The sequence below is a fragment of the Peromyscus maniculatus genome, chromosome 18 (assembly GCF_049852395.1).
Source record: "Peromyscus maniculatus bairdii isolate BWxNUB_F1_BW_parent chromosome 18, HU_Pman_BW_mat_3.1, whole genome shotgun sequence".
Lineage (NCBI taxonomy): Eukaryota > Metazoa > Chordata > Mammalia > Rodentia > Cricetidae > Peromyscus > Peromyscus maniculatus.
This window is the reverse complement of record NC_134869.1, coordinates 280,114-300,535: the sequence shown is the minus strand read 5'-3', so window position 1 is coordinate 300,535 and position 20,422 is coordinate 280,114. Positions and strand designations below refer to the sequence as shown.

At 41.5% G+C, this 20,422-nt stretch overlaps 2 protein-coding genes across 12 annotated transcripts in view; one reads left to right on the top strand and one right to left on the bottom strand.

Moving 5' to 3' along the window:
- The window catches only part of LOC121826150 (uncharacterized), a 219,419-nt gene that overhangs the window by 63,113 nt on the left and 135,884 nt on the right, over nt 1-20,422 (top strand). The gene's annotated exons all lie outside the window — the stretch shown is intronic.
- LOC143269351 (disks large homolog 5-like) lies at nt 14,471-19,085 on the bottom strand. Its single transcript, XM_076554423.1, has 4 exons — nt 18,894-19,085; nt 16,813-16,897; nt 15,844-15,972; nt 14,471-14,778 (listed from the first exon to the last, which is right to left on the bottom strand). Exons 1-4 carry the CDS (start codon nt 19,024-19,026, stop codon nt 14,586-14,588), a joined length of 540 nt encoding a protein of 179 aa, XP_076410538.1. The 5' UTR covers nt 19,027-19,085; the 3' UTR covers nt 14,471-14,585.

Sequence of the window (20,422 nt, the reverse complement as noted above, 5' to 3'; positions counted from 1 at the left end):
TCTCACATTTTGTGGAAGTCACTTAGTTATAGTTCCTGTTTACTCAGTTAATATTATTTCCTTCTCAGGTCTCTGAAGGAGTTGAACATTAGATAGTTATAGTTTTCCTTGTTGAAGAAATTTGGAAAAGAAACTCACTAAAGAGGTGTAAAGTGTATAAGTTTGAAAGACATCAAAAGATAGTTTTTGGTTGGTAATACAAATTAGGATAGAAGGAGAATTAGACACAGTCCTTTGGATTCACGAAGATAGGATAGATAATGGAGTATTTTTTCTGATTTTGTCACGTCCAAATGGACTAGACATTGTTGAATTATTTATTGCCTTTATATATTGTATATAGTTATTGTACTTAGTGTATTTATTGCCTTATATATTGTATATAGTTATTGAACTTAATTACATGTAGTTTTTCTTATATTAGTGATAACCCTTTTTTGCTTTAGACAAAAAAAGGGGAAATGTGGTGATATTTTATTGTGCTCTAACAAAGCTTGCCTGAAAATCAGAAGGAGGAGCTAGCCATTAGTTAACTATAGAGGTCTGGATATCTGGACAGACAGAAAAGAAGTGATAGAGCTGGGCAAATAGAGAGTGTGATAAGGTGGGGTGAGAGAGGTACTTACTCTCTTTTGGTGGAGTATTTCATAGGGTTAAGAAGTATTGGCTGGGGGTGGAGAGATGACTCAGGAGTGAAGAACAGTGACTGCTCTTCCAGAGGACCCAGGTTCAATTCCCAGCACCCACCTGGCAGCTGACAACTGTCTGTAGCTCTAGTTCCAGGAGACCTTTGCACAGACACACACAGGCAAAACACCAATGTACATAAAATAAATAGAAAGAAAGAGCTGGGCGGTGGTGGTGCACATCTTTAATCCCAGAACCCAGGAGGCAGAGGCAGACAGATGTCTGTGAGTTTGAGGCCAGCCTGAGCACTCAGGAGACAGAGGCAGGTGGATCTCTGTGAGTTCGAGGCTAGCCTGGTCTCCAAAGCGAGGTCCAGGAAAGGTGCAAAGCTACACACAGAAACACTGTCTTGAAAAACAAGAGAGAGAGAGAGAGAGAGAGAGAGAGAGAGAGAGAGAGAGAGAGAGAGAGAGAGAAGAAGAAGAAGAAGAAGAAGAAGAAGAAGAAGAAGAAGAAGAAGAAGAAGAAGAAGAAGAAGAAAGAAAGAAAAAAAGAAAGAAAGAAAGAAAGAAAGAAAGAAAGAAAGAAAGAAAGAAAGAAAGAAAGAAAGGAAGAAGGAAGGAAGAGAGAGAAAGAAAGAAAGAAAGAAAGAAAGAAAGAAAGAAAGAAAGAAAGAAAGAAAGAAAGAAAGAAAGAAAGAAAGAAAGGTAGAACTATTGGCTTCCTACTCTGCATCTTTGATTTTTCAGCTTTTGCCCCAATATCTGACTTTGGGTGATCGCCTGCAGCTTCAAGTGACCATGTTCAGGACTGACTGTGAACATACCTATCTGTCCTGAACCAGACAGTTGGTAGAGGCAGCCTTTGGTGGAAGACAAAGCCTACTAAGCCTTTGTCTCAGTACAGAAAATAAAAAGGAAGCCAGAAGTTGGCCATTTGTATTACTTATCAGTTCCCCTTTATGTATCTGCCTCTCAGGGAAGACTGTGTAATCCCTTTTCCCTCAAATTAATGAGTTTATTGAGGTTAATACAGGAGTATAGGTATGGGATTACTTATGGGAATATGAATAACTCTAATGTGTGGCATCACAAAGGCTTACATTAGAATGGGTGACTCATAAAGACTGGAACTCTGAATGTGTCGGCATGACTTGTTTGCAGCTGAATGAGACAGAGGGTCTCATTTTTTCAGTTCTCCTTCGTTACCACCTATTTAACCTTGGGAGTGGAAGGGCCTTGTTAATCCTGTAAGTTTCAGCCTTCCCAGCCATGGTTTAATTGCTGAGTATTATGAACCTTCATAGAACTTTCTGAGACTTAAGGAAATAGTCCTACCCAGGGAAGAACACACCAGTTGGATACTCACTATCAAATGGTCAGTCCTGAACACATATGCTAGCTATATAGAATGATTGGTTTACATTTAGGAAATATAAAAATATGGATATATATATATATCTTAATGCACATATATATGTATATGCATGTAGCAACAATTAATGAAAATAGATGTCATAAATTAGAAGCACAGCAAAGAATAGTGTAGTGAGGGCCTGGAAGGATGAGAAAGAAGAGAAAATAATGCAGTTATAGTCTCAAAAATAATAGAAAATTATTGCATAAAAAGGAAAATTGTTACACAACATTTCACCCTTTCCTTAAAAATATTAGTTGTTTCTACAAGTTCACATTCTCCCTTAGAGCTCTGCAAAGGCACTGAAGGCAAACACCAGTCCTGAAGTTCCTGGCGAATCAACCATTTTATGTTGGACCTCTTCTGTAAGCACAGCCCAGTGCTCTATCATGCCCAGTGAATTGGCTGCCAAGCACTACTTCTCTCATGTATATTTTATCAGGAAAAACCCATCCTTCCTTCATCATCTTCCAATGTGTGTGTGAGATCTCTGCTTGTGATAACCAAGCATCCCCAATGCTTCCTGTGAGCCAGTACATCAGGAAATAATTTCTTTCAGATATCAGTAGATTACATAGCCTGTATTTCAAGGAGGTTTAAGTAAGTGCATGACCTACTTTCCCACTTCTATTGCACTCAGATTGATCTCATCTGTTCTCATAGCCTACAATGCCATGAGCCAAGCTTTGACAGGAGGTTTCATTGATCTTTTGAAAGTCTTTTCTAATTCAAGTAGTTGAGAGACGGAATACTCCCTGACAAAGACAGGCTCTTTTTGCAGGCAATTTTAAGGCTCTCAAAAGAAAGTTCTAGCATGGATTTTCCTTTTCTCTGTATAAAAGGTTGAATCTAAGTGGCATCTTCTGTCACCATTATTCCCAACAGAGAATTACATTCTAATTGTATACAAGTGTACTGAATTTTGGCCTAAGGAATTTTAACAAATGCAGCAGTTTCTTATATGATCTTGATTTTTTTATGTTCCATAAAACTTCTAACTTATGATTAACTCTATTTTCTAGCCTTTTTTTTTTACATCTTTGCACTTCCATTTAGAAAATTCTATGGATTTTACCTCTTAACAAAAATTCATTTAGTCAGAAAACCTTTTTGTGTACTTCATGGGAGAGAACTAATATACATTGAATACCTCAACTCATTGAATTCATTATGTGTAAATTGCATTTGTCATATAAAGAAACAAACTTAGATGGTCTGTTTGCAAGTTACTAAAGTATAAAGTTGTTAGATGTTGATTTTGGGCTTGTTTTAAGCACAAATCGCATTTTTAAACAAACATTCTTTTACAAAAGATTTTTAGTGTCACAGTGTCAGAGATCTAAGGAATGTCACATTTTATCAAGTGTTGTGGAAGAAGGGATTACAAAGACTTGGGGTGGGGAAATATGGAGAATGAAACCCACAGAGAAAAGTTTTTATTTGTATGATGTAATTAATATTTACTAAGGCACTGTACAAACTCAGGGAGGCAAAAGTGGTTATAATATCCTGGATGAATAAGGGAAGAGCAAGAAGAAGGAGAAATAGAAGAGGAAGAGTAGTAGTTGTAGAAGATAGATCCAAGGTTGGCTGGATTGATAGGGGTAGATAGATGGATGGATTGATAGATAGAGATAGGTGATGGAAAGTTAAATAGATGATAGATAGATAGATTGATAGATAGATAGATAGATAGATAGATAGATAGATAGATAGATAGATAGATAGATAGATAGATAGATGTGTACATACGTACCTACATACATATATACAGTTTTTCAGTCTATACAATACAGTACTTACTGAGTCCACCAAAGAGAGAGTGTCCCCAGAACATTTGTCCTTTTTTCTATATTGGTCAAAGAACTAGATCTGGGTGAAGAACTCAGAGCATTGGGCTCAGCAGCACAAGGACACCCCATTAAATAATTAGTCTGGAATCTTTTAAGTAAAGTGGAGATGCAGCAACTTGATGTAATGAAATGTAGAAGTGCCTGCAATTGAAAGATCAGAATGAGATGGTTCATTCTAGAATGTTAATCAAGAAAAGTCAGAATAAGGAAAATTAAATATAGGAGGAAGTCTGACAATGTGTGAGAAAAGTCTTTATTTGTTAATGCTTGAGTGATTGGCATTACACATCATCCTTGAAATTTAAAATATAATACAATGGGGTCATTCTTTGAGAAATCATTTCCACACTTGATGTAATATTTTCTATTAAGTTCAACTCTCTGAAATCTTGTAAGAAAAACAAACATTATGGATCATGTTTCTGTTAAAAGAAGTAGGAAAGAATTACCGAAGCAGATTTTGGGTTAGTCCAAGCTTCTTGGTAGGAAGTGTTACTCCTATGTTATTTTTGGGACTTGATTTTTCCTAAAAATATCAGCCCAAGTCAAGATTTGAAGTTATATCAGGCCACAACAAGATGCATTATAATGCCATTTATATTATGCTATGTCCATATTCATTGGTTACTCAGATGAGAGCTTGGATCATATGGTGAATGGCACATCCTGGCGTGCATGTATTGAGTATAGTTCGTGTTTTAAATGAAATGTATATAATCCACACAGTTGGTACTCAGGAGGTCAACTTATATCTGTAGATTAAGTCTGTGAGTCCAAGATTTTCTTTTCTTTCTTTCTTTCTTTCTTTCTTTTTTTTTTTTTTTTTTTTTTTTTTTGGTTTTTCGAGACAGGGTTTCTCTGTGTAGCGTTGAGCCATTCCTGGAATTCACTTGGTAGTCCAGGCTGGCCTCAAACTTACAGACATCCACCTGGGTCTGCCTCCCGAGTGCTGGGATTAAAGGCCTGCAACACCACTGCCCGGCCTGGCTGAGACATTAGTATTCTAAAACATGCAATAACCACAAAGGCTATTTAACTTCTGAAGTGCCTTGGAAATTTTGATCCTTGTAGGAATGTTATATTGGGAAAAGTATGTGATGATTGCTGAAACTGGTTAAATGCTGAAACCTGAACTGTCCACAGGGGCCTGCACAGCACAAATGACCAATAGCCTTAGACCAGGGAAGTGCACGGGGCACAAAGGACAGACTCTCAAAGGCACAATGCCAAGAAGAAACATGGCATTTCAATGACTCACCCTGGAACCTTCCTTGGTGCTTTTTCACTGGTTATTTCCAGTGAATTCCCTTACCTGCATGGCAGAGTAACTTCACTTTTGCCTTTTCCCATGAATTACTCTGGACAAGCAGTTTCTTCAAGCTGGACACACAGCAACCCTCCTCCCATCAAGAATTCTTTCCACTACAGTGAGCTTTTATTAAGAGTGTCATTCATTTGAAACAAAATTCAGCTCAAATTTTTCACAATGCACTTTAGTAATAATATTTTCTAACTTTCAGAACCACAAGAAAACCCTCTAAGGTAGAAATCCATGAGTTGATCATGGAAAGTACCAGGGAAGGGCCAATGAGATGCCCAGCTGGGTGGAAGGAAAGAGCTTACTCCTCCTAATTAGTTCATTGACCTCTATATAAACAGAATGACAGAATGGCATGATGTGTTGTGTATGTTCATTCTCTGTCATATGTATGTATGTATTTCCCCCTCTCAAAATAAGTAAATGGATATATTTTACTATTTTAAATTTGATCGGTAGATTTCCATACACTCATCATATGAAATAATTAATTTTTAAAATAATGAAAAAATCAATGCAGCTCACAAATGTTTGTAACTCCAGTTCTAGAGGAATCCACACCCTCACACAGGCATTCATTAAGGAAAAATACCAATGCATGTAAATTAGTGAATAAACAATTAAATTTTTGTATTTGATAGTGGTGTCAGGAGCCCCAGAAGCATCCCACAGAACTAACTAACCTAGGCTCATAGTGAACCACCAACCAGGTAGATTACATGGGACTGACCTAGGCACTCTGCATATATTTCACTGTTGTATAACTTGGTCTTCTGGTGAGACTCCTAACAGTGGGAGCACAGCTTGTCTCTAATTCCTGCTTTTGGACCCCATTCCTCCTACTGAATTGCTACATCCAGCCTTAATAGAAGAGGTCATGCCTAGTCCCACCACAACTAGATATAACATGGCAGACAGATATTCATAGGAGGCCTGCCCATTTCTGAAGAGAAGAAAGAGGAGGAATGGGTGTGGATCAGGAAGAGTGGAGGTGGGTGGAGGGTTGAGAAGAGAGGACGGAGGTGAAATTTTGGTTAGGATGTAAAAACAAAAATAAACAAATAAATAAAAACATTCATTACAAAAGAAGGAAGAATATTGATGTTTATCATATTTAAATTTGAGATACTAAAAAATGTCCCTCAAGGGACATTTCCACTTACTCTAACTTTATAATGTGCTTGTATTTGTACAGGGATAGTTAAATCATGCTAGGCATAATTTTGAGCTGGTCTAATACATAATGTGTTTGTCTTGTACTTGGGATAATTATATCATGTTTAGGGATTATTATGACCTGGTTATTTTCCATTTGGAAATTAATTATGATATAAAAAGATATAATTGTGTGTCAAGTTTACATGGGGTGAAGTTGTGATGGCTCTTTTTGGTTGTGAAATTTAATACATCTGCAATTAAGCAAAACCCAAATATTGAGGGGCACACCTGTGAGGTATTTTTGCTTAATTTGAAGAGAGAAGATACACATGTAATCAGATCTTTGCATAAGGAAGACATTCCTTTAATCTAGATATTGATGGAGAAAGAAACACCTTCACCTCAGATGTTTTAAAGCCCCAAAACCCCACCTGTAATCAGCCAGGCCTTGTGCTGGAAGCCCATATAAAGAAATGGAAGAAGGGAGCTTTTGCTCTTTAGCTGCTTGGTCTCACCTTGCTAGCAAGTTCATTCCGTCACTGGCATTGGAGACAACTTCTCTGGCATTCCAGACTATACTACTGATGGGTGAGACATCAAGTGTAGTGGACTGAGAAACTGCTGGATTCTTGGACTTTGTCATCATAGCCAGCCATTGTTTAAATAGCTGGAGCACAGCCTCTAAGTCATTCTAAAAAAATAGTCTTCTGTATATATAGAAATTCATTCAATAAGGTGTTAGACCAATGGAACCATGACCAATGCACAATCCATGTAGAGAACTTTTAGAGTAGTTTGGGTCTCACAACAGCCTTATCTCAGTTATAAATCCACACGGTCACATTCCCTTAACCTGTGTTTTAGGTGATGATTTGATGCTGGCCTAGTAGGTTTCTATACTTTCTGGGCAAGAAAGTAAAATAACACAAGTCTGAAATTTCTCAAACGGAACACACAGTAATCTAATTAAATGAGTAATTATATGAGATGGAGAGATTCTAGCTTACGTGAGGAATTAAAAACCAGATGTCTTAGCTTCAGTGGGGTAAGACCTGGCACCCCCTCCCACACACACAGGAAGATCAGAGGACAGTAGGTTCTTTTTACCCTTGATGTGACAGCTCCAGTCTGGAGACCCAGGGGATAACTTTCTTTACACATTAAATCTCTGCATCACTGTCAGTCTCAGGAGTCAGATCTATTCCAGAGGAGCTTCACCAGAGTAAATCAGTCTCTGGAAGAACTTTCTCAATATGATCTGAGATCTGCTGTGGTAAAAGAGCAGCTTCAACCACATCTCTCCTTTTTTAGTTTTGCACAGAATCACTCTGCACCAGAGACATGTGCCCCTGTTGCAGGCTCCATCCACTCCACCTAGTCATGAGGTTCCTCCCAACATTGCTTATCAGACCATCAAGAGGGATTCCTCATCCTACCTCCACCCCCAGGAGGGTCTTCTCAATTTTTATTACATCAGACTGGCTTAATAGGTGTTGTCAGCCTAGAAGAGATCTAGCAAATTTGTTCCAATCTGACAGTCAGTGACTGGGGCAGGATCCTGAACCTATGAGAGCCCTGAAATGGATGTGTGGTAGCCTAAGACCATAAGCATGCCTGTCCCTACAGTTTTCAATAAACTTCAGTCTTTGGTGGGGAGTTATCCAATCCACCTAATACAGCACACAGGGCTGGGAAGACAAGGGTCTATTATAGGGACTGTGGAGATGGCTCACCCATTAAGAACATTTATTCCTGTCTCAGAAGACTCACAGGACAGACAGCTAACAATCCTTTTTAACTTAAAATGCAGGTGGAATCTGCCCTCACCTGGCCTTTGTGGGAATTGCATGTATGTAGTGGCAAAACACCCATAAGTATAAACAAAAGCGCCACAAAATATCCTAAATTGTCTTGCAGGAAATCAGCTCTGCTGTTCACTTATCACTCATGATAAATTTAAGAAAACCAGAGGCAGATTGCTTTTTACTTCCTGATTTCCTTTATACAAGTTTAATGAGCGTTCTCATTTCCTGAGTGGCCTGGAACTATATACTTGTGTTTCCCTTTAATTTGGTCTACATGAAGTTCCGTGAACATGTGTGTACAGTGTACAACATTTTACTCATAGCTAAATATATGACCTCAAGGATACAATATGTCTAATTTTTCTATTATGTAGTGGGTATCCATGAGGTAGGCTATACACCAACATCCAAGTCGCCATCCCCCTGTGTAGGCCTGAGGCCCATGGCTGAAAAATCTGTGTGCAGCCTAAGATTCCTGGAACTTACTGAGATACATCCAAGCCTGTGATTTCTGGGTTTGCAGGCATGTGAAACCTAATCTGACTAAAGAAGAGTCTTAGAGTGAAAAGTTTGAAATTTATTTTATTCATAAAATACATTCATTTTACTCAATGAGAGTTTTCAAAACAGCAGTCATTATATATAGTATATAGCCTTAGCAAACTATTAAACCAATGACAAGAATAAAAGTATAACAAAAATTAACACAACCTTAAACAAAAATGAATAAAACCAAAGCATAAATACCCTAAGATATAAACAACAACAACAAAAAAAAAACCAAAAAAAAAAAACAAAAGGAAATTTCAGTTTCCTTTGGAATTTCATTATGGAAGAGCAAAAGAGGTGAGGAACTGGCGTATTCTCTGTAGTGAATTATCTTCAGCTACACTTGCCCATGGCATGCCTTCAGCTTGAAAACTGCACTAGAGAGAATCTTATGCTTTTGATGAGGTCTCTCTGGATGGCAGTGTGACATTAACACCATATTCCTTGTCAGATTTCCATCACATATGGAGTCAGGGTTCTTAGTAATTTGTGTTGTGTTCTCTGTATATTAGACTTGTTTTTACACAAACTTTTATCTGGGGATAGTGAGCCAACAGATGTGGATCCAATTGTGGCTGGACCCCCTCATGGTAGGTTGATATTTGCCTCACTAGTGAGTTCAAAGCTGAAAAGAGGTGGCATTTTCTGAGGAGGCCTTGAACCTGGAGTGTAGAATGTCATGCCTTCAAGGTGTCTTTGGCTTCTTCCAGCCTTCCCAGTCTCCTTAACAGGTACTGTCAGGGAAAATCAGAAAAGAAAATATGATTCAGGAACAGTTTTGCTGTGCACATGGCAAGAAAATCAGGGCCTATTCACCCCTAGTAAACAAAAGTTAAGGAAGGAAACACACCCCATGAACACCCTGGCTGCTGGGGATGGGGCTCAATGGTGGCTGACTTGCCTGAGACATAGTGTTTCTGCTTCAGCAGCTCCATCTGCAGGAGGCTCTCATCCTGGGCTGTGGTCTGCTCCAGTTCCTGCTGGAGGTTTTCAAACCTAGGGGAGAAAGGCAGCTGGGGCACAAGCCTGGGGGAGCCACCTCCCCCCAGATATACTCAGACATACTAGACAATCGAGCATTACCTTTCAGCTGAGTTCATTCCCTGCTTCCCCAGGAGAAAAGGGTCAGAGAGCACCTGGGCAGGATTTTTTTTTCTCAACTTTTAAAAACTGCTAGAAGTTGAACTGGAAAATACACACTGTGCTGGATTAGAAAAAAACAACATATTTCTCCAACAGTCCAAAGACATCATTTTGGAGAAATATCAGTATGAGAAGGTCTGAGGCACAGGTCAGGAAAGATGCAGCTGGCCTTGATTAGCTACCAGGTGAATGAGAACCTCCTGGAAAACTCTATGCCTGCCCTCTAGTGGAGCCTACACAGCAATGCAGAGAAGGCTCTGATTAATCCTACAGCGCAGAACCCTGAATGGGATTTGTCAACTCCTACTCTGTTTATAACCAGAGTAAATCTTTTCATAAGAAACTGATAAACACTGCAGAGAGCCTGCAATGAGCAGGAGTGTGCTGTATTCAAATCTGCCGAAGGGTAGACAATTATCTCTAAACGTGATGTTCCTGATGGAAAATAAAGTTGCAGGAGATTGCACTTATCTTCATGATTGATGATTCCCCTTGTAGGTTTCTGGATGCCATGGGAATATTTGTGGGGAGATCTAATGTTAGATTTGAGATACTCGGAGCATACTAGAGTTCTCAGAAGGGAAGAAGGGGACACAATCCCCATAAGACCAAGGAGAAAGCATATTGCTTCCTGGACGGAAGTTCCTGTTGACTGAGCCAGCAATGACAGTCTGAGGTGTTCATTCACTGGCTGTGGTTAGGAGCTTTACCAATTGAACAGAAACTCAGAGGACAGAGATCCAGGTACAGTGGACCCACTTATATCCCCCTGCTTCTGGAAGCCTGGGCTCCTACCTCATCTGGGACACAGTGAAGTGATGCTGCAGCTTTGCTGCCAAGTCCCTTTGCCGGGTGAGCAGCTCCTTCTGCTTCATCAGGGACTGAAGATTTTCCTCAAGTCTTTGATGTTCCTGTTCATTAGAACATTGTGTTTTTAGGAGAGGCTTGTCTGCACCCCTGTACATATAGACGCATGCACACACACACACACACACACACACACACACACACACACACACACACTTGAACACATTCATGTACATGGATGCACACATACAAGCACACTACATTGTCTCCATGTTTGCTTTACCAGATAACACTGATGTAATATGAGATCACCTGGGATACTATGAAGAAGAAAGTGACCTTTCTTTAACCTACAGCCTCTCTACCCATATTCCAGCCGAGAGAAAGGAAAACACAAGGTCCTCTGAACACAGTGATGTGGAGAAGATTGTGTACTTTTGCTCTGTTTAGATAATTTTTCATTTTATTTTTACTTTATGTGTTCAGGTGTTGCCTGCCTGTGTGTCTGTATAACACATGCATGCCTGGTGATCTGGGAGAAGAATTCAGTATGCAGATAATTCAATGTAATGCTTGCCTTGTAAACCTGTACACAGACAGCTGAACCCCAGGGATCCTTTACCAGTAATCCAAGCTCTCCTAGCAAGTTCTCCAGTCTGCGAATTGAAGGCTTAGTTCCCCAGCACAAGACCACTGGATGGCAATGGGCCAGCCCCTCGCTCTCACTCAATGCTTCCCAGTGCCTCCAGGGAGGGCAGCTTCCTCCTAAAGAAGCTCTCTAAAGCACAGGTTGCCTCAATTTAGGCCCAAAGCAACATGCTCAGAAACTAGAAAATCTCTAAACTCAGGAGTCTATATTAACCTTTCCTCCAAGTAAGATGACTGTGTCAGGGGTTTCTTTGAGTAACAGAAGGTTGACTAACTCAGCGAAAGGATTGCATGTATTATTCCATGTTTAACTATATTCCATGGACCACATTGTATGTTTGTACTCATCAAGGATGTGCATTTGAGTAGTTTCTAGTTGGGGGTGTTCTGATGAGTCCTGCTGTAACCCTGTTGTCCTCTCTTCTCTGTGGACACCTACTTTACATTCTGGAATCAATGGTCCACTTGGAGTCTGCATTCAACATTCTGAATAATTTTAAAGAGCTTCTCACAGGCTACAACATCTTACATTCCTACCAATATCTGATAGTTTTCATTTCTCCCAACCCTCCATCAGGCCGATTTTAACTCAGTATGAAGAAGTTTGGAATAAAAGCAGTTTCTGAGTGCTGCAGACACAACATGGAGTGGGTGCTTTAGAGTGTGATGAGCCTAAGGGGTGCACTGAGACAGCCTCTTCTCACACCTCAGCATAGCTGTGGGACTTCTGCTGGGCTGAGATGCATCCACAAGACCCTCTGCAGTTCAGAATTTCTCAAGGAATAAAGTCCAGGCCAAGATCCAAGGACAAGGTTAGCTGAACCAAGGTTAAACAAAGGTGAAAGGAAAATGGCAGCAGGCAGAAGAACAAAACAGGATGCAGGGAAGTCATCAGTGGTCAGCCACCATTCGCCCAGAGCAGAGAAGGACACAAACCCTCAGGCAACCTTTCCTGCCTCCCAGTAGCCTTGTTCTCACCTTTATGAACCCTATTACTTTGTTTTTATCCCAAGGATTTCTTTGCAGATAAATAATTCTGCCTCTACAAATACCTGAAAAACTTTTAGCCTTCATCAGTTTTCTGTCTTTTGTTGTAGTTAGCTGTGTGGACATGGAGAATGATGGACAACATCATCTGTTCTTTGACTGATGCAAAGTGGTACTAACTAGATTAGGTACAGTACTTTCTCATTCAAATCTGTCTCCACCATTCTTAAAGATGTTCCATTGTTCCGTGAGTGAGTGAACATACACATAGAGGCTCAAACACATATTTTCTTACCCACAAAATTACACATAAGAAAACACAAATACACACACACAACTCTCTTGAACCCAGAAGGGCAAGGGACGGGGCTGGAATGTTGCAACTCTTTTTGTACTACAGGGAGAGGTAGTGGGTCCTCCCTGCTGTCTACAAGCCTCTTAGACACAGCCAGGCTTTTCTGCCCTGTCCTGAAATTATTTCCCCTCCTAGGACAGTTTTTATCACAGACTCAATGATTGTACAGAGAAATAAAAACCTCTGCACAAATGAGTTTGACCACACAATACCAATTGCCCATGGAAGAGGGCTGGACATGAAGCCTCCTGATAGATCCAAGTTAACCCATCATAGTCTCCTCACTAAACCTGCCCAGATTCTGACACAGAAGACATTGATTGCACTTGCGAATGGAAATCACCATTGTCATTACCCAACAACTTTTGACTGGATTATAGTGCATATGATGTGAAAACAGCCCCAGTTAGTCAGTAGGAGGCTACTTAGGTCACCCATAGCACTTTCCTGAAATGCAATATTCTATACAACTATTAGGAGGAGTCTTTCCTAAGACACAGCTATACATATGATAGAGTGAGCATCAAAATGTCAGGTTCCATGTTGTGTAGGCAGTAAGATAAACCAGACATTTCATGGGACGTTATCCCTATTCAGTGAAAGAAAAGCCTACGTTGATTTTTAAAATAGCTCCATTGTTTGATTTTTTTAATTTATTACAAAAATGCATTTGTTCCAAACCAATAAAAAAGTGCAGAAATTAAGAGAAACCAACAAGTCAGTTTACTTTCTGACCAAATGAATCATTTATCAATGAGATGAGACAGTAAAGGACAGGAAGCTCTAGTGTGAGGAGACAGGGATCCAAAGACCTGTAGCTATCCACTTAGCCAGAAGAGAAATTCTGAGGTTCAGTGAGAGGCCCAGGCTAAAGGGAATAAGGGAGAAAGCAACAGAGGTCACTTGATGTGATCATCTGGCCTTCCAACAACCCCACCTATGTAAGCATCCTCAGGCATGTATACACCACACATACACACACACACACACACACACACACACACACACACACACACACACACTCACCACAAATCGTAAGTGAACAGAATGCAATGAGGAGGACATCAACTGAAAGAGGATGGCATTACCAGTTGAATTGAGACTCCTCACACTAGCTGTTTCAAGTGAGACCCACAGTTCTGCTTTCCATCATTTTGAGACTAAACATGCCTGGGGAAACATGCTGTGCTTCTGCAGGCTATGTTGGTGTACTTGGAGAAATTGTTCTCTTAAAATCTCAAATCTGCCACCCTGCCCCTTGTCTGTCATAAGCCCTGGCCACATCCCTGGTCATCCAGTGAGCTTCCGAGTGTAAGATCCAGGATGGGAGAACTTGCCTTGCCACTCAAAGCAAACAGTACTGAGAAGCTGTTACTTAAGTTTCTGTCAGTGTGAACCAAGAGATTGGCCTGGTAAAGAGAACACCATGGCAGTCTCAGAAGAAGAGGGTAAAATAGTATATGACACCCAAAAAGATGTCCACAAGACCCAGTCATTTGGCTTTTGTAGGGGACGTTCCTCCTTCCATGCTGTTTCTGCCTCTGATCTCATATGACCTGTGCCAAGCAAATGAGACCCAGACCCTTGAACTCATTCACACAGATCTCTGTGCTACTCCCTAAGTGGCTCCCATCACAGTACTGCTGCCCCATACTAGCATATTGATGAGTGACATGTGATTTACCCATCTCCCTCCATGGACTGCAGCTTCTAGCAGAGCAGTAGGGTTTCCTTGGCAGTCATGCAGTGCCTTCCAAGAGGCTAACTCCCCTGAAAGACTTGTGAATGATCACAGAAATGAACTATTGGATGGCATGGGTCAGGTGGATAAGTGAGTAGATGGTTACATGGGTGTGTATATATGTGCGTGTGTGTATGTGTGTGTATGGGTAGACAGGTGGGGGCTTGGCCCTGCTGTTTCAAACTACCTGCTGCTGCTTTGTCCAGAGGTCATACATCTTCTCATGGGTCTCCTCACAGAGCCTCCTTGCCTCCTCACAGGACTCTTGTAGTAAAATCTGCTCCCCATGCAGCTTTCTGTTGTTCTCTTTCAACGTGCTCACTTTTTCCCTTAGCTGAGTCCATTCACTCAGGAGCTGACTGTAGAGGGTGCTGAAATGTCACCAAAAATGATGAGTTCCACCTCCATCTCCCACTCCTGCTCCCTAATACCATGATTCCTACAAGATCCCTTGTCCCCATTCCCAACAGCCCTTGGTTGGAACCATATTAGCCATGGCAGCATCACTTAGGTGCAGGCTAAAGCCAGAGAATAGCCAAATTCCCGAAAAATTCCAACAACTTCTGAAGACCCTGACTGTAAAGGATCCATGTTCCTCTGAAAACTGGATCCCCCACTTCCCCCATACACACCCTGGTGTTTAATTGTTCACAGTATTGGGAAAACATGAGCAGGTAGAAGGAATCTATGCTTTGAGCAGGACAGAAGATCCAGCAGGAATACATTCCATCTTTGTGTCCCATAGAAACCATTCTGTGAGCTCCTGCCAGAGCCGCAGAAACCATTCATGGTGCAAACCATGTTTTCTGTCGAGAAGCTCCAGAAGTTGACAGGAAAATGTTGAGAGGGGCTCTCAGACTCTTCACTCTTTGGAGAACTCAGTTTAGGAGGCACAAGTCCAAGAGATATAAGGCAGGCTGCTTGCTAAGAGGTAAACAGACTAGAACCACAGCCCAACTTTGTTCTAAGGTGAAGAAGGTGCTGAGGAATGTTTTACTGTATACTGTGAATATGTGTTGCTCCCATTGGTTAATAAATAAACTGCTTTAGCCTATGGCAAGGCAGGATGGAGCCAGGTAGAAAAATCCAGACGAAACAAAGAAGAAAGTCAGAGGTAGAGCATATGCCAGCTGCCACCCAAGGAGAAACATGCCAGCAGCCTGGCCATGCAGAAGCCATGTGGCAAAATATAGATTAACAGAATGGGTTACGTTAAGATGATAGAGCTAACTAGCAAGAAACTTAAGTCATCAACCATAGAGTTTGTAAGTAATATAAGCCTCAGTGTGTTTATTTGCACCATTTGATGCAGGAGTTAGGTCAGACAGGTTCCTCCTGATAGCTGCATCAGGCAGGACTAGAAAAAACTTCAGACTATCAGAAGCAGTCCTTACCAATTTTTACTAAATTAGTAAATTACTAAATTAGGCACTCACTGGTAGGAGTTGGTCTGCTCACTCAGCTTCTTGCACCTGTACGAGGCCTCACAAACCTCCTTGGGGAATTTCTTTACATCTGACATCTCCTTATGCTGTGTTTTCAGCATGTCAATCTCAGATTTCAGCCTGTGGTAGGGCATGGCCCAGGAGAAAAGAACCCCATGAACACGGGTGTCAGGGACCACATGAATTAAGGTTCTGTTTTATACTACACTAGCCCACTGGATGTCACACCCTGAATTCTATCCTGGATCTCCTGGTGTGCATTAGACTTGCCTCACTGTCTCATGGCCAGGAAAGGCTGGGTGTCAATAGGGAAGGATACAGGATTACATGAGCTCTCTCAGTAGCTCTGGACGGGTAGACTAGCTCTCTAAGAAGGTCTTGGAGTCTATGGCACAGATCCAGGTCTATCTGAAATCTGCAATGGCATTCCTACTGTCTTGAGAAAACAGATTCTTTCTCCTTATAAGGATACCCAGAACTCATAATCAGTATCGCCATGGAGGAGGCACTACATGAGGAAGGCTGTATAAACTCCCATACACAGATAGAATGTCACAGAAATGCAGATAGGGGGCATTGTCTCATAGTGTAAGGAACAAGCTGAGAGGAGCAGAATTGAATTCCAGGCCTTCTGGTCACACACAGATGGACTGAGTAGGACCACCAGGCCCTTCAAGCTGCTCCCATAGCAAAAAGCAAAAGTAAATATCAATTCAGAGCACTGAGCATCTCCTAAAAGCCAATGCCTGTCAAGGCCTCTTGAAATGCATGTTGTGATCTTACTCCCTAATGCCCTACTCTGTAGACTGTGATTCAGGCCACAGGCTCTGGTTTTCATTTGGAGGAATCGGAACAGCCTATGTCCTATCTCACTCCTACAGGCTTCAGTTCTGCCTCTCAAATGCACTCAGGACACAGTAGGGTCAAGACAGTCGCCAGAGAAAAGGGCATGATGAGTACCTGTTGTTCAACTCATTGTTGTTATAAAGGGCCAGGAGTTCCAGCAATTCATTCCTCTCATTGGATGATGCCTTCCTAGTAGTCCCTGTAGGTACATAAACACAGTGAATTTGTACAGATGAATGGCATAGGGCCAAGAGATCATGTGGAATCCCAGAGGAGGCCTGAGGAAGAAGAAATGCATGGCACCCGGTGAAGCCCTCAAATATCAGAGCTGATATCCTTAAACTGGGTCCCATAAGCCATGTGTCTGTCTCCAATCTCTAAGGCTAGATATATGCCTTATGACCTACTGCAGCCCCACTGTCCCTGAAAGGCATAAGGAAGGCCAGCCATGTTGGTTTAGAATTGTCAGCCGATACCTGATGCGATGCAACAAAGTCCTGGATTGCCTGGTGCTTTGAATCTCCCATCCCTGATAACCTGTGTGCAGGACTAAAGGCAACTCAATGTCTCAGACCTTGGTACATGGATAGTAAGTTTCCCTTCCTGGTATTTATATCAGATATCCATGAGATCTATAGAAATCCACTGAGAATAAAGTGCAGCAAAATCCTACCCTGATATCTCATTAGTGGTTCTGTGCCTCCTTTAGCATTTGTTGACAATCATAATGAACTGAAAAAGGTCCCAGCAAAGCAGCTGCTTCCCTGACATTTCCTGGCCCTCTGCCAACTAATCATCAGATATCCTCCACTTTTGATCTGTTCTTTAGGAACCCAGGTAAGCTGCATAGGCCCAGTGCTTCAAATGATCACAGCTACTGAACCCCATTAAGAGAATGATCATGTCTGGCATCAACTGCTGCTTAGAAATCCAGGGCTTTCTATGTCAATTAGTGTTCTCAGTTTTGCCAACATGTTGATTGGTGAACCCTTAAACACTTAATGAATGCCTTAATGACAAATGGCATTGCCACAACACTGGTGATTCCACAAAAGATGCCAATGACACTCAGGATACAATAGAATTTCCAGAGAAGGGACAGTTAGGGTCACTGCTAATGTCATCACCTATCTGATAACAAACTCTTCTCCAATTCACCAAAAGCCAAGCTGCCCTTTCCAGTACCTTCCCTGAGACAGGGGAGGGCCTTCAGCACCTTGTCATTCCAATCCAGTGATCTCACTGATTCATTAGAATCTAGTTCATTCTAATTCAATAGTTCATCATATGTGGAAGGAAAGACTTGTTGTCCAAACCCTGCCGAAGAATGGCTCTTCTCATCCTGAAGAATGCTAACTAATAAGATGAGAAATAAAGGATGCTAAGAAATTAGCTCAGGATAATAGGAAAGGAAGATCAGTTCCACAAGGTGAACAAGCACATTAGAGAAGATCCACGAGGCATTTATAATGTATGGGGATGGTGGAGGATTATATAGGTCCTGTAAGAACAATGATAAGTCACATAGGTAATGATTAAACTTTTGCCAAAAGCTTCAGCAGAATATATTCCATCCATCATGATGTTAGCAAAGGTGTTATCAACTATTAAAAGATGTGACTGAAAATACCTAAAGACTGGGCTTCCATAGGTGAGCCCTCTGACACCAAGAACAAATACTTACAGGAAGAGTGGTGTCCCAGTCCTGCACTCAAGATAGAGGGAAGATGACTGGCTAGTGAGAGGGCATGAACTCAGAAACCTTAGGGACCACTGACATGCAGCAATTCTTGGTGGCTCCTGCCCTGCTAGTAGTTGTTATTTAAAATGTGAGAATCTCTAGCATTGGTCAGGGGACTTTACTCTCTCTGTTATTAGTGACACACACCAAAAGACATCCAGTGTGGGTGAAGTGCAGGGCAGGCACTGAAACCTCTTTAGTCCCTCTGGGCTTCCTTCCCACTCAGAGTGAAAGCAGAGGGCCCTCAACAGAGCAGCTGCAGCCTTGACCATTCCTGGCTCTCTGCCAAACTAACCTTGAAAATCCTCAACTTTGTTCGGCTCTTGAAGAATTCAGAGGACTAAAATAGTCCCATTGCTTCTCAGAAACTCTCACCTGCTTAGCCTCACTCCTGGAAGGATCAGCTGAAGCCTTTCTCCTTCAGGAAGCTCCCCATCCCTTTCCCAGGACTCACTGTGCTTTCCCCAGAACCACTTATTTCTTGATGTGTGACATGGAGACTGAAGGCCATCTTCCTTCTGCCTCCCTTTGGTCTCCCTGTGCTCTCCATCCTGTCTCCCAACAAACCTGTTCAGTCTAGACAGCATGTCTGTAGGTGAAACACGAGGCACTGCACAAATGCCCCAATGACAGTTGGCATTGCCACAACACTGGTGACATCACATGGAATGCCAGGGCTCTCCAGGATACAGTAGAATGTCCATGTGTTGATGTCACCTGGTATAGCTATTTCATCCCTGTTACATACCTCACCCAAAAGTGACTTGAAACCAAGGTGCCATTTTCAGGATCCTCTGGATTCACAATGGAAGCCTTTAGGTAGATCCTCCTTCCAAAGCCAGAAATCTAGGCCTCTGCTTCATTAGAAAATTTATCTAAGTGAAGTTGAAAGGTCACTTTGCATGCACTGTCCAGGGTTGGATTTTCCCCTCCTTAAGATTCATAATCAATATTTTGAGAAAAAAGGATGCTCAGAAATTCGGTCAGGACAATGGGGAGTAGTAGGGATGAGAACTCTGAAGTTAAGAATCCCCAGGGAAAATCCTCAGAATTTTAGAGATTGGTGGGCTCAAAAATGTTACATAGTTATGAATATTCCCCCAGAGTGGCAGTAGAGCTCACTCAAGCTATGAGGTTGTGAGTGAAGATGTGACTAGCTCTGGACAGGTCTGGTTGGAGCCACTGAGACCAGGTTAGCTCTCAGATATTGAAAGCAAGCAATTCATGGAAAGAGTATGATGACACAAACCTTGAATTCATAGACTGTGGAAAATGTAGTGGCAAGTCAGATTTCAGTGTGGGCGATGGAGAGGCATCATGAATGAAACATAAATACACACACACACACACACACACTCACACACTCACACACACACACACACAAACTAGGCATTCAATCATGGAGTGGAACATGATGTAGATCACTGCTATGGTGCTTCAACCAGTAAAAAATGGCCAAATGCCTATTTTTCTAGCCATGTGTTCTAATCCACATGCTCTTGAATAGGTGGCACTGCTATCTTTGGGTTGAAGATCCATTAGGAGAACATGAGAAGGGCAGGTAAGGGGAGAGACTCAAGAGTTGTTGCATCATACAGCTTTGTTATATGCAAACCTCACATTTCTTATCGTGACATCGCTATAAAGAGAATCCAGGTCACATGGTCAGCATGGAATGCATGTTCTCCAACCAAATCTCTGGACCTAAGCATAACCCTTGCAACCTAGGACTGATGAAACTTTTAGGTGATCTGTGTCATTTCAGATTTTGAAGCTTTAAGCAAATAAATGTGATTGTCAACTTTATTTCTAAATAGATTCTTGTGAAGACCAAAAAGTTGAGGACATATTGGAATTTGGGAGCAAGGCATGTCTCCTAAACTGACATATAAACTATTTTAAGAACACAGATGACAGTATGGGGGAAAGGAAATCAGAGGAGAGAGGTGGTATAGTGAGAGGGGGGAGATACTGAGAGAGTGA

Coding starts and splice junctions, on each gene's coding strand:
- LOC143269351 (XM_076554423.1), bottom strand. CDS start 19,026: ATGCTGTCTAGACTGAACAGGTTTGTTGGGAGACAGGATGGAGAGCAC. Junction 16,898..18,893: donor GTGGTTCTGGGGAAAGCACA/GTGAGTCCTGGG, acceptor ATGTACCTACAG/GGACTACTAGGAAGGCATCA. Junction 14,779..15,843: donor GAGCAGACCAACTCCTACCA/GTGAGTGCCTAA, acceptor GTGACATTTCAG/CACCCTCTACAGTCAGCTCC.